The 26001-nt window shown below is 46.9% G+C and overlaps 1 protein-coding gene across 1 annotated transcript; it reads right to left on the bottom strand.

The window, feature by feature from the left end:
• Positions 1-53: 53 nt before the first annotated feature.
• LOC115143505 (uncharacterized) lies at positions 54-25231 on the bottom strand. The gene is made up of 23 exons (XM_029683997.2): positions 24815-25231; positions 18566-18711; positions 18372-18464; positions 18213-18285; positions 17815-17906; positions 17556-17690; positions 17231-17361; positions 16685-16716; positions 16406-16511; positions 16141-16244; positions 14198-14301; positions 14041-14113; positions 13694-13962; positions 11061-11628; positions 10498-10811; positions 10190-10319; positions 5958-8707; positions 5667-5789; positions 4559-4718; positions 4207-4315; positions 3411-3589; positions 2494-2649; positions 54-2248 (listed from the first exon to the last, which is right to left on the bottom strand). Exons 1-23 carry the CDS (start codon positions 25044-25046, stop codon positions 1062-1064), a joined length of 7266 nt encoding a protein of 2421 aa, XP_029539857.2. The 5' UTR covers positions 25047-25231; the 3' UTR covers positions 54-1061.
• Positions 25232-26001: the final 770 nt, after the last annotated feature.

Genomic DNA, 26001 nt, shown 5'->3' with positions numbered 1-26001 from the left:
TAATGTCTGGATTAAGTCAGTCCTAGTAGAAATAGTTTGACAAAACAAAGCCATAATTTTGACAAGCATGTTTTAATACAAACAAAGTTGTAAAAAATAACATTAAGATAAAAACCACTGGTTTTCTGTACAAGGCCACATGGCTACAGTATACTTCTTTACAAAACCAAAAAAGGTACAAGGATATTAACTTAGGCCTAGATTCAATCAGATCAAGCGTAGCATAGTGTATGGTTTAGTGGTGTTGAAGGTCAAACTGAGGCATCAAATCGGTGAGGAGCTGCTCTTGTGATAATTGTCACTCAGCCACACCTGTCCCTCTCCCATTAGACGTTCAGAATGAGGAAGTGTAGAGGCTGGCCCTCTCCCATTAGACGTTCAGAATGAGGAAGTGTAGGCTATATAGAAATAATCACGCTCTAATTGAACAATGCTGAGGCTTTCTATCTCCTAATGGAGGTGTAGACTACATCTCACATTCCACTGTTCAAACTTCTAATGGGATTTCTCTTAATGGAACACCGTTCAGACAATGGCAATGTCCACTGGGTATAATGCCAGGAGCTGCTCGTGGATTTGACAGCTCTGCTGTTTCACCGCCGAAACAACCGCTACGCAGATGTCGGCTAAAGGGGATCTGATTGAATACAGCCCCTAAACAAACAAGTAATAACAAAAAGTTTTCCTAGAAAATACAAATATAATTGTTTGGTTTGACAAGATCTGACAGGTTAGTGAGTAGTATCATCAGCAGGCAGCACCAGCCAGGCCACAGCTGGCTTTACCATCTGGAAGGGGAAAAAAGTGATTTCCTGTCAAGTAAAGCGCTTCTTTAGGATCATAAATGAAGATTCACTAGTGGGGCCTGTTTGGGACAGGAGGATTCAGTAAGAAATGTAATGTGTAGAAGAGATTTGACTCGGTCAAGTAGGTAGTCGTGCTAGTTGCTCTCTATCCATCTGGGCACAACAGAAAACAAAACTGAACATCCCGGTAAATCCTCAGTGTTTTCAGGTTGATACCTACTGAACACAACGCTTGTTTGTTCACTCGGCCGTTCGTCACCGCTTCCAAGGGCCATTCCCACGCCCCTGGTTAGCAGTCTGGTTACTACCCCAGGGGTGATGAGGGTTCCCCATCAGTCGTGAAGGGAAGGTGTGGCGCCCCAGCCCCATGTTCTGCTGCTGAAGGCCCCATAGACAGGACTCTGACCCCCCTGCCTGGCCCATCCTAGCCCAGCCAATGGCATTAGGCATCAATGGTCTAATACCACCCCGTCCTGCAGGTCCTTCCAGCCTATTCAACATGGGCCTTTGGAATATGCTCATGCCATGGTTGTGCAGATTGAGGTTACTGTTAAGGAACAGTGTATTAGGCATGGGTAACAAGCCATTTCTCTGCTGCTGTCTGGCTGCCTGTGCCAGTCTGTCTGTCGCTGCCGCTATGTAATCCCCACCACCAACTGCCCTGGGACCTGGAGGACCAGGGAGGGGGCTGCTAGGGGCTTGGTCAGTCATTCCTCCTCCCCCTTGGATGCTGCCTTCTACTGGGCTGGGTTTAGTGTTCTCCCCCTGGGACCTTGGAGGCTCAGGGCCTGGGGGGTCGTTAGTGTTGCTGGGTGTGGCCTCCGACTCCCCATGACCCTCAGTGACAATGCCAGCTAAAGGATCCCGGTGGCTACTGAAAGCGTTCAGTCTGCCCTGGGAGCCACACAAAGACATGTCACTGGTCAGCTCGGCACCAGCAGTTACACTCAGACCGAGCTTAGAGTGGAGTGAGGAGAGGGTAGCTTCTTTAGCCTGCCATGTGGGGGTCAGTCCCACTTCCTTCTGGATCCCAGCAGGGGACTGGCTGGAGCGGAGAGGGACAGGACCAAGGAGAGAGACAGGGGACGGGGTGAAACCAGGAGTGAGGAAACCAACTCCAGAGTCCCCTAGACACCCTGGTGAGTCTGTACCCAGGCCAGGAATCCTTGGTCCTGGTGGGGACTCTGGTCTCTCCCCATCCACCTCTGGAGGTGCCATCTGTGAGCGAGCAGCCTTATCAGCCTTGAACTGAGAGATGGCCTCCTTCAGGGCCTGGAAGTTGAGCTCCATGGGTGTCCCCGCGTCAGGAACAAGCTGGTCGGGGAGGGATGGACGGAAGTCGTCCTCGTTTAGCGGAGTGGACAGGCGGTCCACCAGGCGATCTGGGGAGGAGGGGGAGTCCAGAAGGATCGGTTCCTCCAGCACATGCTTTTCCTCTCGGACTGTGGATGGAAATACAAAAGGTTAACAGTGTTATGGGTCAATTGGAATAAACATTGGGAAGGGCAGAATTGTTCTGTGCTCTAGAGATCCTGTTTAGATGCCTCGTTACCCTCAAACAATATGATCCTATTGGCCAACAGCATTGCCTGACCATGTCACCTGACCAGAACAAACTCTGTGCACTAGTTACAGGCTATGGTCAGTGGAAAAACTCCTGTTCCTAAATATGACCCATATTAACTACCTGTAGTAGCTGCAGCTATGAGGTCTACTGAGGTAGACCGCTTGTCTCTGATGTCATGGAAACCAACTAGGCCACCGAAGTTGTGCATGATGTCGTTGATGTTGGCGATGACGATGCCAGTACTGGAGTAGTGGGGGAACATCTCGAAGTGGCTCTCTGGAACAGCAAAACAAAGAGAAGCGCTAGTTTAGCGTGAAGATGTGTTGTTGCTGAATGTACTGTGCCTGCAGCTTGATCAAAGTCTAGGTTGTGTGTGTTACCCGTGAGGAAGATGTGTTGTTGCTGAATGTACTGTGCCTGCAGCTTGATCAAAGTCTAGGTTGTGTGTGTTACCCGTGAGGAAGATGTGTTGTTGCTGAATGTACTGTGCCTGCAGCTTGATCAAAGTCTAGGTTGTGTGTGTTACCCGTGAGGAAGATGTGTTGTTGCTGAATGTACTGTGCCTGCAGCTTGATCAAAGTCTAGGTTGTGTGTGTTACCCGTGAGGAAGATGTGTTGTTGCTGAATGTACTGTACCTGCAGCTTGATCAAAGTCTAGGTTGTGTGTGTTACCCGTGAGGAAGATGTGTTGTTGCTGAATGTACTGTACCTGCAGCTTGATCAAAGTCTAGGTTGTGTGTGTTACCCGTGAGGAAGATGTGTTGTTGCTGAATGTACTGTGCCTGCAGCTTGATCAAAGTCTAGGTTGTGTGTGTTACCCGTGAGGAAGATGTGTTGTTGCTGAATGTACTGTACCTGCAGCTTGATCAAAGTCTAGGTTGTGTGTGTTACCCGTGAGGAAGATGTGTTGTTGCTGAATGTACTGTGCCTGCAGCTTGATCAAAGTCTAGGTTGTGTGTGTTACCCGTGAGGAAGATGTGTTGTTGCTGAATGTACTGTGCCTGCAGCTTGATCAAAGTCTAGGTTGTGTGTGGTACCTGTGAGGAAGATGATGTGTCGTTGCTGAATGTGCTGTGCCTGCAGCTTGAGGAGACAGTCCAGGTCGGGGGCGGGGCGAGATGGAGCGTCACACTCATGGTATGGCAGGAACTCCACAATGTTTTTCTTCTGGTACGTGGTCAGCAGGTTCAAGATCTTCCTGGCTTCACTTTTAAACCTAATGGGGACAGAGATGAGGAGAATGAGTTTAATCAAACCTGAGAAGTTAGAAAACAAATCCCAATTTTCCCCTGCCACTTTGAACAGAATTTCTACTTATTGCATTTAAGGCCAATCAGCAGTTGAAACAAAGCGTCCTCCCGCCACTGTTTTGGGAAAAAGCTGAGGGATGGGCCTGGAGAAATGTTATCACTCAAATTCATAGATATGTTATGGATGTTCAGACCTCAACATGATTGTTTTAACCAGGTTGAGGCTACCCAGTTTGCATTTATTTTGTTTGCAAAAATTGAAGTAAAAACAAACGTATATTTTAGGTTCTGATGGGGTACGTCAGTTGAACTAAGCTCATACGGCATTTATGTTATATTCTTCCTAGAATCAATGGGTACATATAATTCATCTATAAGTCCAAAAATGTGGATTGCCCCAGTTATTCTGGATAAGTGCGTCCTCTGCTTAATGACTAAAATGTCAAATGTAGTTAAATCTTAGTTTGGAGTTTTGCACATTCTAGTTTCACCAACGCAACAAAAACTGCCTTCCAGTTTGTTCATAATATAATGATTTTATGCTGGAGCTATTGAACATTGACCATTTCAAAAGCACCAGTACCTGGACTGTTCCTTGAGTTTCTTCTGGGTCTTCCAGTGGACCCTCCACCTCCACACGCTCTCTGCTGAGTTCTGTTGGTCCAGGAACATCAGAATCACCCGCAGACGCTCTACAACAACATGTCACTCAATTACAGAATGTAAAAACCCCTGCTGGTCAACAATAAAACAACAGGCGGTTGGGGCCATGCACCAGTCCCAGACACACGTTGTGCTCAATGTCTACCCAAAAGCATTAGTGCAAGCCTGCTGTCTTCTGAGTCTCCTTAACCTTTGTGGTTTTCTTCATGTTAGTATGCTGCTGTTGAGCCGCTGTTGTCACAACAGCTGTCCCACTAAAACTCTAGACTCACCGTGAGTGATGTAGTCAGGGTTGAGGACAAACTCGTCTGAGACGACGAATCCCCCAGAGACAAACAGCTCGTTGTAGGTGTGGTTCTTCACATCGTCCAGACTGTCTACTCCAGCGAAGATCACCGACGGCTGCCTCTTCAACCGCACCAGCGCCGGGATCTGACCAACATGATTAACACAACACCACCTTATTAGAGCGGAACGGCCTTGACACTTTATTAAGAACACCTTAGAGCCGTTACTGATGTTATGACCTGCCGTTACAACCTGACTGATGTTACGACCTGATGTTACGACCTGCCGTTACTGATGTTACGACCTGCCGTTACAACCTGACTGATGTTACGACCTGATGTTATGACCTGCCGTTACTGATGTTACGACCTGCCGTTACAACCTGACTGATGTTACGACCTGCCGTTACTGATGTTACGACCTGCCGTTACAACCTGACTGATGTTACGACCTGCCGTTACGACCTGATGTTACAACCTGACTGATGTTACGACCTGATGTTACGACCTGCCGTTACGACCTGCCGTTACAACCTGACTGATGTTACGACCTGCCGTTACTGATGTTACGACCTGCCGTTACTGATGTTACGACCTGCCGTTACGACCTGCCGTTACTGATGTTACGACCTGCCGTTACTGATGTTACGGCCTGCCGTTACGACCTGCCGTTACTGATGTTACGACCTGCCGTTACTGATGTTACGACCTGCCGTTACTGATGTTACGACCTGCCGTTACTGATGTTACGACCTGCCGTTACTGATGTTACGACCTGCCGTTACGACCTGCCGTTATGACCTGATGTTACGACGTTACAACCTGACTGATGTTACGACGTTACAACCTGACTGATGTTAAGACCTGCCTGATGTTACGACCTGCCTGATGTTACGACCTGCCGTTACCGATGTTACGACCTGATGTGACCTGGCAATGGCAGAACAGTAGGTCAACTTTCTTTCATTACACTAAAGATGCCGAGCATGTTAGTTACCAGGTCGACGTTCAGAAAGGCACAATGTTGTGTGATGTATATTACGGATATATTTCATAGAAATATCATGATATATTTAATATTATTGTAGTGTACCTTGTGAATGTGCGCTGCAATGTCCTTGTTCTGGATGAGAACCATTAGTTTGTCCATCCGGTTCTCTCTCTCCAGGAAACTCACAGGACTGCGTTCTACGTTACCCAACCTCTGGAGGTACTCCTAGTGGGATGAGAGAAACAAGGTCAGTTTCATACATTGACACTACTACAATACATACACACCAAGCTCTCTCTCCATGTTTAAATGTGTATTTATAAAGCTCACCCCAGACACCATTCAAATGTATTTCTAAAGCTCTTTTTACATGATCAGTTGCTTTACAATAACCTTGATGTGGTGGGAGACCTCCCTCTCCTGTGTGTGGATGTAGAACTGGACAGAGTTCTTCTGGACATCCTTTATAATCTCCACCAGGTTACTGAACAACTCAGGCTTCAGCTGGCTGATCAGACTACTGATGGCTGAAGGGGAGGCGGGACCTGGCCCTGGGACAGGCTCTACCACTGGCCCGCCCACCCCTGACAAACTGTCAATCATCTGAGTGCGAGGAGGAGCCGCCACGTTGGCTTCTGAAACCGGCTGATCCAACATTACGACATCGTCTTTTGCTTCAAACATTGCACTTGTTTGCGGCGTGAACTTTGCTCGTAGCCCTCGGACATCCAAGTCAGTGTTCTGTGTTGTTGTTGTCCAATTATTTGCTTTTGACATATCACTTGGCTTGCAGGTTCCCAGTCTCCCGCCTGAGTCAGGGTTCTGTGTTGAAGTTGTCCATTGACTGTCCAGTGGTTGGAGGGACAGGGGGGCTAGACTGGAGCTGAGTTGCGGTAGTCCCATCTGTGTCTGTGGTGGGTTGTGGTAGAGAGTAGGAGAATAGGCCGCGCCGGGAAACGATGAAGAGGGAATCATTGTGCTATTATTATTATTAAAATGAGACACGGGAAGAGAACTGTAAGAGTTTGAGCTATCAGGACCAAACAGGCCAGGAGAGTGACGACTTGGGACAGACTGAGACACAGCAAGGCTAAGACCAGGACCAGGAGAGATGCGGTGGCTGAGGACAGACTGAGACACAGCAAGGCCAGGAGCAGGGGCAGGAGAGATGCGGTGGCTGGGGACAGACTGAGACACAGCAAGGCCAGGAGCAGGGGCAGGAGAGATGCGGTGGCTGGGGACAGACTGTGACACAGCAAGGCCAGGAGCAGGGGCAGGAGAGATGCGGTGGCTGGGGACAGACTGTGACACAGCAAGGCCAGGAGCAGGGGCAGGAGAGATGCGGTGGCTGGGGACAGACTGAGACAGAGCAGGGCCAGGAGAGATGCGGTGGCTAAGGACAGACTGTGACACAGCAAGGCCAGGAGAGATGCGGTGGCTGAGGACAGACTGAGACACAGCAAGGCCAGGAGCAGGGGCAGGAGAGATGCGGTGGCTGGGGACAGACTGTGACACAGCAAGGCCAGGAGCAGGACCAGGAGAGATGCGGTGGCTGGGGACAGACTGAGACACAGCAAGGCCAGGAGCAGGGGCAGGAGAGAGGTGCTGGCTGGGGACAGACTGTGACACAGCAAGGCCAGGAGTAGGGGCAGGAGAGAGGCGCTGGCTGGGGACAGACTGTGACACAGCAAGGCCAGGAGTAGGGGCAGGAGAGAGGCGGTGGCTGGGGACAGACTGAGACACAGGGCCACAGAAAGAATGGTTCCAGTATGTAGTGGTTGGAGGAGAGTGGTTAGCATGGTGGCGGTTAGTGATAGATGAGACCAGGGCAGGTTGGGTGGCTAACGTGCCGGGAATCCATTGGTCCTGTACGTTTATGATGGTGCCCATGCGGTCTCGGAGCGAGGTGACGTAGGCCTGCATGGGAGGGGACGAGTTGTAGAAGGAGACGTACTCCGAGAAGTGCAGGAGCGGATGCACCGGGAGCTGCTGTGAAGCATTCTGGGTATGGAGGAGCGATGAGCTGTAGTGGACGCTCTCTCTGAGCAGGAGGATCTGCATCTCTGTGGAGAAGTCACTGAACTGCTGGTCCAGGATACTTTCCACTCTGGTCAGAACGGGTCTCTGGACAGGAGGATTTTGAATGGGAGGAGGATTCTGGATGGGAGGAATGGAGGAGGGTGGTCTGGGTGACACCTGCCCTGTCTGTTTCAACTCTGTCTGCACATGTTCGTTCTCTTCCTCCACTAACTCCCCTTCCTCCAGCTGCTCTTCCACCCCATCTAGCACTTCCATCAGGTCTTCCTCCTCCTTATCTCCCTCCTCCACTTCCTCATCTACCACTTCTATCACATCTTCCTCCCCTTTCACTTCCTCCATCACCTGTTCCTCTACCTCTTTAACCTCCTCCTCCTGTTCAACCTCTATTGTGTTTGGGTCTTCAGCTTGTTCCTGATCAGCCTCTATGGGGCTAGTATGGGTTGGTTCTTCAGCTTGTTCCTGACCAGCCTCTATGGGGCTAGTATGGGTTGGTTCTTCAGCTTGTTCCTGACCAGCCTCTATGGGGCTAGTATGGGTTGGTCCCTCAGCTTGTTCCTGACCAGCCTCTATGGGGCTAGTATGGGTTGGTTCTTCAGCTTGTTCCTGACCAGCCTCTATGGGGCTAGTATGGGTTGGTTCTTCAGCTGGCCCTGGCTCAGGGGAGGGGCTGCTGCTTTTCTCTGGGAGGCTGGTGCTCTCTGGAGTAACAGGGACCAGAAGGAGGCTCTGGTTTGTCTCGTATGTGGTTGTCTTTTCATTGTTGGTTATTTCTGTGGGGTCACAGGGGGTTTCAGCTAATTGCTCATCATCCTCTATGGGACTGGGGTAGGGACTGGAGCAGGGACTGGGGTAGGGACTGGGGTAGGGACTGGGACAGGGACTGGGCTCCTCTAGGGGAGGACTGGGGCTAGGCTCTGGGTGCTCCTCTAGGGGAGGACTGGGGCTAGGCTCTGGGGGCTCCTCTAGGGTAGGGGTGACATTTATTTCCCTTCGCTCCGGAACACAGCGGGGGTAGCTGCTGGTTGCCATGGGGATCTGGGGTACGAAGCGCGGGTCCTGAGGGTTGTCCTTCTCTCTCTGGCAGTACTTCTTCCACTTCAGCCCTACACAGGAGGAAAAGGTATTAGTAAATATCATAATAGTGTCACATATCAGTTTCTCACAGAAATGTAAACAAGTATTTCTTTATACATAAAAAATAAATCCCCCCCCCCATCTTAAGTCTTCCTGGTATTTCCTTATTGTGGTACGTGAGTGATGGTGCAGGGAAAGTAGGATAGTCAGATTCACTGCTAGCTACTGCTCCTCACAGGTAGCCTATGGAAGAGTGACTGCACCAGCGGCCCATCAGACGGCGGCGGGCTTAGCGGCCCATCAGACGGCGGCGGGCTTAGCGGCCCATCAGACGGCGGAGGGCTTAGCGGCCCATCAGACGGCGGAGGGCTTAGCGGCCCATCAGACGGCGGAGGGCTTAGCGGCCCATCAGACGGCGGAGGGCTTAGCGGCCCATCAGACGGCGGAGGGCTTAGCGGCCCATCAGACGGCGGAGGGCTTAGCGGCCCATCAGACGGCGGCGGGCTTAGCGGCCCATCAGACGGCGGCGGGCTTAGCGGCCCATCAGACGGCGGCGGGCTTAGCGGCCCATCAGACGGCGACGGGCTTAGCGGCCCATCAGACGGCGACGGGCTTAGCGGCCCATCAGACGGCGACGGGCTTAGCGGCCCATCAGACGGCGACGGGCTTAGCGGCCCATCAGAAGACAAGATATAGCCTAGACCTCCGATCTTCACTTGAGTGCCCAGAAAAAGGATCTAATACTGACTTTATTTGAGAGAAAAAATCCAACAAAACCTTTGAGTTTGAATTTACTTTCTGTATATATATGGCTAACGCCAGAGTCTTACGGAGTTTGAATTCAAAATATCCCAAAATAGTATTTTGACTGACTTCGTATAATTTTAGGCCAGCCTACTCTGCAGTTTGTTGCTATAATAATGTCAGTGGTGTAGCCTATATGACAATCACATTTGGCAATATACTATTTGTAATATAGGCCTAATGAGCTTAACACTTATTTTCAATCAAACAAAATCTCAAATCTGTGGCTATTATAGGCCATTTGATAGGCTCCAATAAACGCAGACAAAGGTTGAGCCGATGCCCACATTGGTTGGGAAGGTCATCGAGGATGTGGCGAAAGAGGAAGGCTGCGGTCCAGGGATATCACCGGACCTTCCTTTCCTCCGATGAGGTCGACCTTTTGTAAGTGATGTCACGTGAACCTGGTATCTCCAAGCAGAGCTGGTCTGAGGCTTGCCTATATAGAGCTGCCATGATCCCATACTGTACATGCCCGAGAAACACCCATTTCTGTTCTACATAGCATATGCTGCGTGTACAAAACATTAGGAACACCTTCCTAATATTGAGTTGCACCCCCTTTTGACCTCAGAACAGCCTCGATTGTTGCATCTCCGCACTTGACAGGCTTGGATGTAGAGGGGCCTGGGGAAGGGCTGCACATTGAAAGACCCCCCCCTCCCCCCGTCAGGCGATACAGAGGGAACACGATAGTCCATCCTTACCTGTAATGGGGATGAGGACCCATGGAATCTGCTCCTCCCCCTGACATTGCGAGTGTGATCTCCTGGGCGTTTCACCATTGGAACTGGGGCTGAAGCCTTCCAGACTGCTCATACTGCCTGCTGCCTGCTCCTACAGAGAGACACATGATAATACAATGTCATGCACACATAGGACACACCCATATTGCACTTGGATTTACAGTAATTGAATTCATACCGATAGCTCCTAAGTAGTTAAGTAATTGGAAGCATATCAGAGTAGGGGATATCCTCTTTGAAGTGATGCTAATGCCAGATGAGTTCAGTACCTCCAAGTAGTCAGCCTTGTCCTGTAGGCCCCCAGAAGGTCGTTTCCTCAGGTCAATGTCCTGATTGGGCGGCAGACCCAGCTTGATCATCCTATCAAACAGCAGAGCTTCAGTTTGCTCCGCCCCCTCTCTTGACCCTCCTCCTCTGCCCTCAGAACTCTGTGGCTGTTGCCCTGCAGCATTCTTCAGGCTGGTTAACATTTTCAGTAACTTGACTGCAGCCTCTGATCCATCTCTCCTCAGGTCCACGTCTTTCAGACCCACACTGTGGAGCATCAGAGAGGACAGACAGGACGGGTTCTGGCCCCCTTCAGCTAGAGGGAGGAAGTGAGAGAACAGAAGATAGATTGGGATCAACTCAAGATGTAATGTATCAGTTTTGGTAGGAGTCAGGAAGTTGTCCACCTGAGAGCCTAGATCGACGAGAAGTTGGATATCAACTTCAACTTATGCTTTAATTATGACCTGTCAAGGGAAAACTCTGGGACCCATGTTATCCCAAAGACAGTGCCACAGTATTGAAACAATTCCAAGGCACCACCCCTCAGTAAGGCCTACCATACCTGGTCTGCTGTCCTCTCCGCCCCTCTCCTGTGAGGCCCTTTTCAGGTACTTCAGAGTCCTCTCTGCAGTCTCCCTCTCCAGCTTCCTCTTCAGCCCTCGGGGGTCCAACAGGCCTGCCCCCTCCTTCGCTCCTCCCTGCGCCTCTCCCCTCTTCCTCACATCCCCCTCTGCATTCTTCCGACACTTCAGTATCAAGTTGATCAGCTCCTTCACCTTCTGAGGGTTGGAGTCAGTGCGAGACTGAAACGGAGAGAGGTTAACCTGGACCGCCGGAGGCTGGGCAGCAGTGGGACCATTAGGCTTGATCTTTGACCCTACCACTGGCTTGTCCCCGCTGGCCCTACTACCACCCTCACAATCAGTCACAGGGCTGATGTCATCTGGCACGACACAGTAACTCTCCATCATCTCCTTGGCCCGGACCACGGGCATGGTGTAGAGGTTAGGGCTGTAGACGTAGGAGCGCAGGTAGCCCTCCATGTTGAGCTTGTGGTGTTTTGGAGCCGGGAACAGCTTCCCTCGGTCATCCAGCTTGGTGTCGTACTCAGTCATGGGAACGTGGCGGAGCTAGAGAGGAGAGATGATGCAGTACTTTACCATCTGCTTGCATGGAAAATCACTAGCTCCATGTCATACAGAAAGGTTGACAGTAGAACAAACCCAATAGATCATCAATAACATGCACCTTATGGCTGTCTTTGGACGATATGGGGAAAACTTTGACTCCAGACAGAAATCTAGTCAAAACAAATATATTTAAGGAAGCACTAGGAAGCACCAGTCTATTAAATAAAGAGTGGTCAAATGAAGCAGTTGCTAAGCTACAAGACTGTTTTTCTAGCACAGACTGGAATATGTTCCGGGATTCCTCCGAAGGCTTTGAGGAGTACACAATTTGTAAGTCGCTCTGGATAAGAGCGTCTGCTAAATGACTTAAATGTAAATGTACCACATCAGTCACTGGCTTTATCAATAAGTACATCGATGACGTTGTCTGTACAGTGACTGTACATACATACCCCAACCAGAAGCCATGGATTATACAGGCAACATCCGCACTGAGTTAACGGGTAGAGATGCCGCTTTCAAGGAGAGGGACTCTAACCCAGAAGCTTTAAATAAATCCCACTCTGCCTTCCGAAGAACCATCAAACAGGCGAAGCGTCAATACAGGAATAAGATCACATCGTACTACACCAGCTCCGACGCTCGTAGGATGTGGAACTACAAAAGGAAGCACAGCCGAGAGCTGCCCAGTGACATGAACCTACCAGACGAGCTAAATAACTTCTATGCTTGCTTCGAGGCAAGTAACACTGAAACATGCATGAGAGCACCAGCTGTTCCGGACGACTGTGTGATCACGCTCTCTGCTGCCGATGTGAGTAAGACCTATAACCAGGTCAACATTCACAAGGCCGGATTTCCACAGACGGATTTCCAGTACGTGTACTCCAAGCATGCGCTGACCAACTGGCAAGTGTCTTCACTGACATTTTCATCTTCTCACTGTCGGAGTCTGTAATACCAACGTTACAAGCAGACCACCATAGTCCCTGTGCTCAAGAACACTAAGGTAACCTGCCTAAATGACTACCGACCCATAGCACTCACGTCTATGGCACTCCACACTGCCCTTTCACACCTGGACAAAAGGAACACCTATGTGAGAATGCTATTCATTGACTACAGCTCAGCACTCAACACCATAGTGCCCTCAAAGCTCATCACTAAGCTAAGGACCCAGAGACCTGACCGTGTGGTGCAAGGACAACAACCTCTCCCTCAACGTGATCGAGACAAAGGAGATGATTGTGGACTACAGGAAAAGGAGGACCGAGCACGCCCCCATTCTCATCGACGGAGCTGTAGTGGAGCAGGTTGTGAGCTTCAAGTTCCTTGGCGTCCACATCCCCAACAAACTAACATGGTCCAAGCACACCAAGACAGTCGTGAAGAGGGCACGACAAAACCTATTCCCCCTCAGGAGACTGAAAAGATTTGGCCTGGGTCCTCAGATCCTTCAAATGTTTTACAGCTGCACCATTGAGAGCATCCTGACTGGTTGCATCACAGGCTGGTGTAGAAACTGTTCAGCCTCTAATAACTCTACCTACATTTACATAATTACCTCAACGCCGGTGCCCCCTGTACATTGACTCTGTACCGGTACCCCCTTTATATATCCTTGCTATTGTTATTTACTGCTGCTCTTTAAATTATTGGTTTTTCTTACTTTTTTTTGATGTTGGTATTTTCTTAACTGCATTGTTGGTTAAGGGCTTGTAAGTAAGCATTTCACTGTATTCGGCACATGTGTGGTATATGGCCAATATACCATGTTCCTGGATACCACCCGTAGCCGTGGTATATTGACCATATACCACAAACCCGAGGTGCCTTATTGCTATTATAAACTGGTTACCAACGTAATTAGAACAGTAAAAATACATGTTTTGTCATACCAGTGGTATACAGTCTGATATACCATAGCTGTCAGCCAATCAGCATTCAGCGCTCGAACCACCCAGTTTATAATGTTCAATATACCACGGGTTTCAGCCAATCAGCATCCAGGACGCAAACTACCTGATTTATAATAGCATATCATTATCATGTCACACATTTATACCTTTCCATCGTGAAGTCCACTTAGGTAGTCCCTGGCCTGGTGCTCGACCCCGGCCGAGAGGTCAGCAGGCGGGTTGCAGCGCACCTTGACCAGGGCATGATGCAGAGCCGGGACAAAGCTTTTAAGCTGGGGCATCACAGTGTCATGGGAAAATGACGACTGCAAAGGCTCCTGGGTAGCTGGACAATTTGTACTGTATTTTGTCACATCCCTCGACTCTTGAAAAACAAAGAGTGCTTGAAGGCCTCTTTTCCACCCATCTCTTCTTTCTGGAAAAACACAATCATTACTAGAGCAATAACATTCTTCACAGTTTTAGCACATAAGACTTTATACTCTTGACCTACCAGTTGGAGCAGCCATCTGAACTGAAGACAGGAGGAAGAGGAATCCTTTGTCAGCCAACGCGTGGACAAGCACCTGCACATGGAACAGGTGTTAGAACAGCCCGGGAGCAAAAGCCTGCAATCCCAGTGGCTCTCCAGGAGGAGGTGCTGAACCTACCAGCCTCTGTGTCTCCAGGCCTTGTAGCAGTGCTGCCAGACAGTCACCTGACTTGCTCTTGTCCACTACCTCCAGCAGACTGCAGTAGGTTCCATTCTTCAACACTACAATACCAACACACAGACATTACAGAAGAGACATTAGAAGCCCTGTGAATAGTAGTGGGTCTTCTTCAAAATTGCTGGTTGGTTATGGAAGGAACAGCTGAGTATTCAAGACACATAAATTCCATTGTGAACTCTAAAACGCACAATTAGAAAGACAGCCGGTACCGATGTTGTACAACATGGGGCGGCAGGTGGCCTAGTGGTTAGAGCGTTGGACTAGTAACCGAAAGGTTGCAAGATCGAATCCCTGAGTCTTTTAATTGTGCGGTTTATATTTCACAATGGAATTTTCATGTCTCTTGAAAACTCTGCTATATTGGTAACATGGTAAAAATCCATCGTTCTGCCCCTGAACAAGGCAGTTAACCCACTGTTACTAGGCCATCATTGAAAATAAGAATTTGTTCTTAACAAAGGAAAAATAAATAAATAAAACATGGAAGCATAGATCAGTTTGCACTCTAACTTTTCACTGAACATAATGTACACTACTGGTCAAAAGTTTGGGGTCACTTAGAACTGTCCTTGTTTTCCATGAAAACATACATGAAATTAGTTGCAAAATGAATAGGAAATATAGTCAAGACAAGGTTATAAATAAACTATTTTAATTTAAATAAGTATCTTTCAAACTTTGCTTTCGTCAAAGAATCCTCCATTTGCAGCAACTACGGCCTTGCAGACCTTTGGCTTCTAGTTGTCAATTTGTTGAGGTAATCTGAAGAGATTTCACCCCATGCTTCCTGAAGCACCTCCCACAAGTTGGATTGGCTTGATGGTCACTTCTTACAAACCATACGGTCAAGCTGCCCCTACAACAGCGTTGAGATCCTGTGACTGTGCTGGCCACTCCATTATAAACAGAATACCAGCAGACTGCTTCTTCCCTAAATAGTTCTTGCATAGTTTGGAGCTGTGCTTTGGGTCATTGTCCTATTGTAGGAGGAAATTGGCTCCAATTAAGCGGCGTCCTCAGGGTATGGCGTTGCAAAGTGCCTTCCTTCTTCAAGATCCCTTTTACCCTGTCCAAATCTCCCACTTTAACACCAAAGCACCCCCAGACCATCACATTGCCTCCACCATGCTTAACAGATGGCGTCAAGCACTCCTTCAGCATCTTTTCAGTTTTTTCTGCGTCTCACAAATGTTCTTCTTGTGATCCGAACTCCTCAAACTTAAGAGGCCTGTCCACAACACTTTTTTCCAATCTTTCTCTGTCCAGTGTCGGTGTTCTTTTCCTTTTATTGGCCAGTCTGAGCTGGCTTTTTCTTTGCAACTCTGCCTAGAAGGCCAGCCTCCCAGAGCCGCCTCTTCACTGTTGACATCGAGACTGGTGTTTTGCGGGTACTATTTATTGAAGCTGTAGTTGAGGACTTGTGAGGCGTCTGTTTCTCAAACTAGACACTCTAATGTACTTGTCCTCTTGCTCAGTTGTGCACCAGAGCCTCCCACTCCTCTTTCTATTCTGGTTAGAGACAGTTTACGCTGTTCTGTGAAGGGAGGAGTAGACAGTGTTGTACAAGATCTTCAGTTTCTTGGCAATTCCTCACATGGAATAGCCTTCATTTCTCAGATCAAGAATAGACTGACGAGTTTCTGAAGAAAGTTCTTTGTTTCTGGCCATTTTGAGCCTGTAATCAAATGCACAAATGCTCCAGATACTCAACTAGTCTAAAGGCCAGTTTTACTGCTTCTTTAAATCAGCACAACGGTTGTCAAAAACAAGGACATTTCTAAGTGCCCCTAAACTTTTGAACGGTAGTGTGTATATTACTTGATCTCCAGCACCTGCTTAAAACCAGTGTGTGTGTGCGTGTGTGTGTGTGTAATGTGTACCTTCGTGGCTGCCTGCGTACAGGTTCCAGGAGAACAAAGCTGAGGGGATAATCTGATTCACCTGGTCTATACACATCACCAGACCCAACTCCAGCTTCTCAGGCCTAGAAACAGACACACAAAGACACAGGTTCATTTACTAACATTCAATCCTCTTCACGTGGACATCTGTCGATGTAATGTGGCTGAAAAACAAATATTAAAAATAAACAACGACTTCATTATCAAGTTGACATTGATTTGTAAAGGAGGTCACATGACTCACAGTTTGAAAGGCAGGAAGGGGGGTGAGAAGGAGCAGAAAGAGACCTGGGACACTGCTCTACCCTCATTCACCAGCTCTCCACTCCACACTGTGTATTTACTCCTGCCTGTAGACAAAGAGACATGACAATCATACAGCCACCAACAAATAACACACACAATGACTGGACTTACTCAATTAAGTCTCTCTGGATAAGAGCACTGCTCAATGACTACAATTTAAACAACCCTCCGTATTTTTTGCGCTGTTCATGAATGAATCTCAAAAGATGTGGATTACCTGTACTTCCTTCAGACGTTTGGCTGTTTGACCTAAATAGCGAAAGAAAACAACAATTTACCTAACAATGTCACATATACACCTGTATTAGGCCACAGCCTGTCATTTCCAATGGGAACAAATGAGGCATAGTGGGCAGAACAAGCAAGGAGGTGGGCAGAGCCTGGTACGAGCTAGTGAGATCCTATTGGCCCATTCTAGCATGCACCTACATATTTACGTTAGGGAACGCCTACTCTGAAGTGCGCGTTTGCAATAACTCAATTTGCCTTTAAACTCCTTGTAAATAACGCTATTTTTTAAAAACTTTGGCAAAGGGTAAAGTCTACAAAACTGAATCCACTCTGTTCATAACAGACAACTGTATGGAGATCAAATGTTTCATCGATGAGAAAATTTGCAGAACGTCGGCCAAAATCCATCTCCTCCCACTGCTGGCCACTGTGCTTCCTCTCACTACCATATTTGGTCGTGAGAGGAAACGCCAAGCAGATGCTTCACATCTGGTGAAATACCCGTCTCATTGTTCTATCTGTGCTGGAGTACCTCAGGGGAGCTATGGGCTTGGCTTGAAGAGGAGCATCTTTGCCTTTGAACTGGAAAGAGACCACTGCATAGGGACACACGTGTCTCGGCCGAGACTTCAGCTCATCAAAGTCATACTCATAGAAGTATTGCTGTGGGGGGAAAGAGTAGACAAACAGGACAGAATGGGACTTAAACACAACAAACTTTAATGCCGCACTTGCATATTCAGTTTGATTTGACAGATGTTTCTGTTTGCCAAACAAACAGTATCAGTAAGTAATCGGTATAACACATCTACTGAGCCCCGTCCTCTACACACAATGTTGTCGGTACCAGTATTTACCTGAGTAAGCTCGTATGCTCTATAGGAGGTGAGAGATGTCACTTTGCTGGCATTCTTGGAGAAATGGCTGTCAAACTTGGGCGTGGGGTCCAGAAGGTTCTTTGACATGTTCTCATAGATGCTCTTCACTTTACCCTGTGTGTGTGTGTGAGAGAGAGAGAGCACTTTCATTTATATGTTCAAAATGACCTTGAATTTTGCCTGACCACGTAAGGACGAGAACTTTTGAGGAAAAACAACCAATGGTAGTTTTTGTTACCTTGATGACCTTGAATATGATGATCTCTCCCATGACTCCAGGGTTAAAAGGATTGATCTGCAGTAGGTCTGAGTTTTTAGACAGATAAACACCTGAAAGACACAACAGAAACAATTCAGTCCTAATCCTCCTTATAACCGTTTTACCACAGATGGAACAATGAGACATATTTCACTGGATGTATAAATGTGAAAGGAAGCCCATTGGCCGGCAGTGGGAGAGGATGGTCTCTTAGTTATAAAAATCTTTGGTTTTACTATCCCAAAAAATGTAAAATGTTCTACAATTAGCCTCACTTCAGTTTAGAAATATCTGTATAACACAAAACTTCAATAACTACATGTTCCAACACTTCGTCAGGTTTAAATAGCCCAAAAGTGTATGGAAAACGACCTTACCCTTGGAGGGGTTCCCCAGAGCTGTGATCCAGCTGTGCCCCACAAGCAGGCCCTTCTCACAGATCCATGGCAGCTATAACCAGGGGTATAACAGTATTATTAGACATAATATGTATACTCAATCGTACATAGAAATGTGTAAATGCAATAGGTTCTTACCTTGGTGGTGTCAGCCATCAGGAAACAATGAGTCTCCTCCAGTTCCTTCTCCGTCCTCCCATCCTGCTTCAGCTCTCTCCTTTTCTCTACAAACTGTCAATCAAACAATGATTTTAAAAAAATTGAAAAAACATCTGCGCTGCAGATTAAATGGCATTTCTGGGTGACGTCAGCCGGCCTAAAGCATTACTTACGTCCTTCTCCAGCAGCTCACTGTGGACCAGTCTTGGCTTGGTGTACATGAACATCCCGTTGGAGCTGGCTTCTCTGTAGTTGGATGACAGGATGGTCAAGATGTCTTCAAACTCCCGGGACTCTGACGACACATACTGGAACAAGGCTGTTGGAGACAAGAGACAGTCAGGTTGGTCAGTTCAACAGTCTGTCTATCCCAATCACAATTTAATTTGTCCCTTGACAAAATAATGCAGAAATCTAGAATCAAGCACTAAATAGTGTCCCACACATACAGTGGGGCCAAAAATGATTGTCAGCCACCAATTGTGCAAGTTCTCCCACTTAAAAAGATGAGGCCTGTAATTTTCATCATAGGTACACTTCAACTATGACAGACAAAATAAGAAAAAAAATCCAGAAAATCACATTGTAGGATTTTTTATGAATTTATTTGCAAATTATGGTGGAAAATAAGTATTTGGTCACCTACAAACAAGCAAGATTTCTGGCTCTCACAGACCTGTAACTTCTTTTTTAATTAAGAGGCTCCTCTGTCCTCCACTCGTTACCTGTATTCATGGCACCTGTTTGAACTTGTTATCAGTATAAAGGACACCTGTCCACAACATCAAACAGTCACACTCCAAACTCCACTATGGCCAAGACCAAAGAGCTGTCAAAGGACACCAGAAACAAAATTGTAGACCTGCACCAGGCTGGGAAGACTGAATCTGCAATAGGTAAACAGCTTGGTTTGAAGAAATCAACTGTGGGAGCAATTATTAGGAAATGGAAGACATACAAGACCACTGATAATCTCCCTCGATCTGGGGCTCCACGCAAGATCTCACCCAGTGGGGTCAAAATGATCACAAGAACGGTGAGCAAAAATCCCAGAACCACAAGGGGGGACTTAGTGAATGACCTGCAGAGAGCTGGGACCAAAGTAACAAAGCCTACCATCAGTAACACACTACGCCGCCAGGGACTCAAATCCTGCAGTGCCAGACGTGTCCCCCTGCTTAAGCCAGTACATGTCCAGGCCCGTCTGAAGTTTGCTAGAGAGCATTTGGATGATCCAGAAGAAGATTGGGAGAATGTCATATGGTCAGATGAAACCAAAATATAACTTTTTGGTTAAAACTCAACTCGTCGTGTTTGGAGGACAAAGAATGCTGAGTTGCATCCAAAGAACACCATACCTACTGTGAAGCATGGGGGTGGAAACATCATGCTTTGGGGCTGTTTTTCTGCAAAGGGACCAGGACGACTGATCCGTGTAAAGGAAAGAATGAATGGGGCCATATATCGTGAGATTTTGAGTGAAAACCTCCTTCCATCAGCAAGGGCATTGAAGATGAAACGTGGCTGGGTCTTTCAGCATGACAATGATCTCAAACACACCGCCCGGGCAACGAAGGAGTGGTTTCGTAAGAAGCATTTCAAGGTCCTGGAGTGGCCTAGCCAGTCTCTAGATCTCAACCCCATAGAAAATCTTTGGAGGGAGTTGAAAGTCCGTGTTGCCCAGCAACAGCCCCAAAACATCACTGCTCTAGAGGAGATCTGCATGGAGGAATGGGCCAAAATACCAGCAATAGTGTGTGAAAACCTTGTGAAGACTTACAGAAAACGTTTGACCTCTGTCATTGCCAACAAAGAGTATATAACAAAGTAGAGAAACTTTTGTTATTGACCAAATACTTATTTTCCACCATAATTTGCAAATAAATTCATTAAAAATCCTACAGTGTGATTTTCTGGATATTTTTTTCTCATTTTGTCTGTCATAGTTGAAGTGTACCTATGATGAAAATTACAGGCCTCTCTCATCTTTTTAAGTGGGAGAACTTGCACAATTGGTGGCTGACTAAATACTTTGCCCCACTGTACATAACACAGGGTTAGTTTTTTTTTTTTTTTTTGCCACTTGTCCTTTCGACAAGTACGGGAGATATTTTTAAATTAGGCTGTTCTAGGAATATATTTTAAAGTTGTCATAATGACATGACCAATGTTGAATATAGGGGATTCCCCTCTATTCAACAGTGTCAGTAATTTCTCAGCTCCCAATATTGGGCTCTGGAGATGCGGTTTTACAACCCGATTAGGCTAAGCAGCGTTTTTTCATCAATTGCGGGTCACCATTTGCGGTTACGCCGATGGAAAGTTTAGGAAATCGGACATGACAATTAGATTAATACATGATAATGGCTAAATAGTTAACTACCGAGAACTAGCCGGCAGGGGTGCAACTTTCACCGGGTACATTAGCATTTTTGTCATCCCCCCAGTTTTAGCATTGGAATATGATACAAAACAAGGCAACGGTGTGCTTCAGGACCATGTGGACGCCTCCGAGAGGTTGGGTAGACTGTTGAGTGTTTACCCGACTGGATAAAAAAAATTGTTAAGTCCCTCCCACTTCTAAAACCAAAGTTGCGCCCCTGCAATCCAGCATAAACAATATGTGTTGAATTGGCTATCTAGTTAGTAGGTCTATCTAATCTCTCTCCCTCCTCTGGCCCACTCACGTTTGCACACAAGCAGCTGAATACACACACCATGATTTTTCCAGGACTTTCATGACTGTACGAAGCCTGTTTGCTGACCAAAAACGTGGTATAACTTTGCAAATAATTCACTAATTAACAAGTAATATCAACCAATGTGCGCAGGCGGCTACAATTGGCTCTCAATAGTGCATCTCGCAACCGGGGATGACTGAAAGACAGCTCTGCAATCCTACTCCAATACGCTCTGCAGAAATTGTGATAACAGCAGGGCAATTCCATGATAATAGAGTGACACGGAGACTCAGATTTTTCTTTTAAAGATGGATGGCCAAACAAAAACCAATGATTGCAAAGTAAAACAAACCATACAACTCTATGTACAATGACTACTTTTAACAATTCACACTGAACATTTTACAAAAACATGTTTACTTGAAAGAACAGTGCAGCTGTTCAACACCATCATCCCAGAAACCCCTGGACCCACTCCAATTTGCATACCGCTCCAATAGATCCACAGATGACGCAATCTCTATTTCACTCCACACTGCCCTTTCCCACCTGGACAAAAGGAACACCTATGTGAAAATGCTATTCATTGACTACAGTTCAGTGTTCAACACCATAGTGCCCTCAAAGCTCATCAATAAGCTAAGGACCCTGGGACTAAACACCTCCCTCTGCAACTGGATCCTGGACTTCCTGTCGAGCCGCCCCCAGGTGGTAAGGATAGGTGACAACACATCCGCCACGCTGATCCTCAACACAGGGGCCCCTCAGGGGTGCGTGCTCAGCCCCCTTCTGTACTCCCTGTTCACTCATGACTGCACGGCCAGGCACAACTCCAACACCATCATTACATTTGCCGATGACAACAGTGGTAGGCCTGATCACCGACAACAACAAGACAGCCTATAGGGAGGTCAGAGACCTGGCTGTGTGGTGCTAGAGCTATGATTGTGGACTACAGGAAAGAGGACCGAGCACACCCCCATTCTCATTGACGGGGTTGCAGTGCAGCAGGTTGAGACCTTCAAGTTCCTTGGTGTCCATACTACCAACAAACTAACATGGTCAAAACACACCAAGACAGTAGTGAAGAGAGCACAACAAAACCTATTCCCACTCAGGGACTGAAAAGATTTGGCCTGGGTCCTCAGATCCTCAAAAGGTTCTACAGGTGCACCATTGAAAGCATCCTGACTGGTTGCATCACTGCCTGGTGTGGCAACTGCTCTGCCTCCCACCGCAAGGCACTACAGAGGGTAGTGCGAACGGCCCAGTACATCCTGGGGCCAAGCTTCCTGCCATCCAGGACCTCTATACCAGGCGGTGTCAGAGGAAGACGCTGAAAATTGTCAAAGACTCCAGCCACCCTAGTCATAGAGACTGTTCTCTCTGCTACCACACGGCAAGCGGTACCGGAGCGCCAAATCCAAGAGGCTTCTAAACAGCTTCTACCCCCCAAGACTCCTGAACATTTAGTCAAATGGCTACCCAGACTATTCACATCCTCTCCACACCACTGCCACTCTGTTATTATCTATGCATAGTAACTTTAATGAACTCTACCCTTTAATTACTTGTATCTCTTATTCTTATTCATATTATTTGAAACTGCACTGTCGGTTAGGGGCTCATAATTAAGCATTTCACTGTTAGGTCTACACCTGTTGTATTCGGTGCATGTGACTAATACAATTTTATTTGAAATTGTGATAGAATCATAAAGCCTTCCCTTTCAAATCACAAAATAATTTCACAAATGCAAAATATACACTTACTGTAGGCTGTTTCAACCTGCTTTAATACAGTTGCAGCGGACAGTATTTTTCAGTTACAACACGTTCCTGGCTTCCTTCTTCCAATACACACACAGGTGTTCGGAGCATGATTGGCTAATTAGCACGCGTTCCCTCTGTTTTCTGTCTGTCTTCATCCAATGACTTATAATGCATTCGGAAAGTATAACAAGCCCTAGACTTTTTCTACATTTTGTTACTTTACAGCCTTATTCCTTATTCAACTTTGTTCTTACTTTGCTCTGTTCACCGTTCCCTCGATCCCGACTAGTCTCCCAGGCCCTGCCGCTGAAACATATCCCCACAGCAAGATGCTGCCACCAGCATACTTCACCGTAGGGATGGTGCCAGGTTTCCTACAGACATGATGCTGGAGGAAACCTGGCTTCTCTTGATTTCATCAGACCAGAGAATCTTGTTTCTCATGGTCTGAGTCCTTTAGGTGCCTTTTGGCAAACTAAGCGGGCTCTCATGTGCCTTTTACTGAGGAGTGGCTTTTGTCTGGCCACTTTACCATACAGGCCTGATTGGTGGAGTGCTGCAGAGATGGTTGTCCTTCTGGAATGTTCTCCCATCTCCACAGAGGAACTCCGGAGCTCTGTCAGAGTGACCATTGGGTTCTTGGCCACGTCCCTGACAAAGCCCTTTCTCCCCTGATTGCTCAGTTTGGGCGGGCGGCTAGCACTAGGAAGAGTCTTGGTGATTTCAAACGTCTTCGATTTAAGAATGATGGAGGCCACTGTGTTTGTGGGGACCTTCAATGCTGCAGACATTTTTTGGTACCCTTCCCCAGAGCTGTCCCTTGACACAATCCCGTCTCGGAGCTCTACGGACAAATCCTTTGACCTCATGGCTTTGGTTTTGCTCTGAAATGTACTTTCAACTGTGGGACCTTATATAGACAGGTGTGTGCATTACCAAATCATGTCCAATCAATATAATTTACCACAGGTGGACTCCAATCATCTCAAGGATGATCAATGGAAACAGGATGCACCCGAGCTCAATTTCGAGTTTCATAGCAAAGGGCCTGAAAACCTATGTAAATAAGGTATCTGTTTTTTTTTTTAAATAGATTTGCAAAATGTTCTAAATCTGTTTTAGCTTGGTCATTATTGGATATTGTGTGTAGATTGAGGAAAACAAATATTTTAATTTATAGTAAAAACAGTAACGTAACAAATGTGGATAAAGTCAAGGGGTCTGAATAATCTTACGAGTGTAACGGAACAAAGATTATCAAGGGCTAGAAATTGCCCGGCAATAAAAACACACCCAGAGTACACTTTTCAGAGTAACAAATCAAATCTATATTATTCTGATCCAACAAATTTTTTCTATCAATAACATACAAAACACTACGACATACGGACTAATTGGGTCTCGAGAAATGGCACCTCTACCTCTAAATTGTGTCCTGTAGAGCAGGTTGTCTCGGATTTGTTCCCTGTATTTAGGATCCAAAGTCACTTCTGTCTGGAAGGGTATGTAACGACAACCAGGGACCGTGGGTGTGTCCAAACAAAGACTACTAGCGTGCTAACGTTACCTGCTGAAACGGTGTGTAAGATGTAGGCTAACAGCATGCACATTTCACACAAGACATCTAACTAACACAACTCTCATGTAGTGCCCACCTCCACTCTACACTCCAATGGCTACCTAGCTAAAGTAGCTACCTGACCAGCTAAACCTTGTTTCAATTTCAGGTGCAATAAAAGCAGGTGACCTTAGCGAAGAACATGCTAAGTTAACAAGCTAACGTTACCCACTAGTTATTTGCTGAACGGGGTCAAATTCAATGATCAGACAGATGGAATACAGTTTGTTTACAACTAGCTAGCTAGCTTAGTTCCCGGCTAGCATGCAGTAACGTTAGCATTATTTAAATGTGGGAAAACATCAGCTAGCTAGCATATACGGCGAATTTAGCTATTGAGAAAGTAGCTACCTCTCTTTTCTTTGTTCTTTCTCGGTATTTGAAAGTTCAAGTGGTCCCCCGCCTTTGGAATATATTGCGTAGAAGACACTCCAGTTCTCGGTCTAGTCTCGGTACCACCAGCTTGCTCGGTACCAGAGTGCTCGCCATCTTGACTTGGTGTAACGTAAGTCTCGGGTGGGATGTAATATTTCACTGAGCTGTATTTCGATGCAGGGACGCTGCCACCACTGTGGCTCTCCATCTTAGATAAACACTTATTTGACAAAAAAAATGCAATAGACACTGATCTTTCTTGTTAAATCGGCTGAGAGTGTTTTTTCCCCACACACTCAGAGCACAGACACTCCAACCACATCTCCGCCATGCTGCTTCACTGACGTTTTCGACGCACGGATTGCCTTGCTCCCCCCAACACCACCGCTGACGCTGCGGATCAGGCAATCGATGCATTGGGTTTTATGCGAAGGGTTTTAGCGCCACCTGCGGGTATATGAACGAACTGCACGATGTCTCGCTTTATATTACATTTTACACGTGAGCTATACGAAGTCATTATACAAGAGTAGCTTGTTTTATTTAATTGTATATATTTTTTAAATTTGTGTTTCCGAAATATTCACAAGCACTGTCTCCTTCCACGTATTTACTGACTAAAATAATCAGCTCTTGAATGACATGCTATTTGTTTTGTTGTCCTGATGCACAGATGGACAAAAGAAACCTGAGCTGGCATGAGGTGAGGCCCTTGGGAGACAAGGTACGCCAATGCCTGTAAGCCCACCAATAAGGCTTTCTCTCTGGGGAACAGGGGCATTGTGTCTAGCCTGGTCCCAGATCTGTTTGTGCTCTTGGCCTGACAATTCCATAAGGAGTTGTAAAGAAAGCAAAAACAAACTGACATCCAAACTAACTAACGTGTGTCTGTCTTCTCCTTGGTCTGATTGCATGTGATTGCATCATGACAAATGGGAATTAAAGAGCAACCATTTAAACAGGGCTCAGGGGACATACACCAACACACTTGTCTGATTAGGCCTTTCTCACCTGTGGTAGCCTTCTAAGAGGGCCCCAGCCACTACTATTGGCTAAGAGAGGCCCCATGAGGAGGGGTAATCAGCATCTCCAACAGTTGGGCCATTAAGGGTGTTCCATGCCATGACGGTATAATTCACTCTCTTTGTGTATGATGTTTACCA

Source organism: Oncorhynchus nerka, linkage group LG15, assembly GCF_034236695.1.
Source record: "Oncorhynchus nerka isolate Pitt River linkage group LG15, Oner_Uvic_2.0, whole genome shotgun sequence".
NCBI classification, from domain to species: Eukaryota; Metazoa; Chordata; class Actinopteri; order Salmoniformes; family Salmonidae; genus Oncorhynchus; species Oncorhynchus nerka.
The sequence above is the reverse complement of the archived record's forward strand: the minus strand, read 5'-3'. Positions and strand labels throughout refer to the sequence as shown.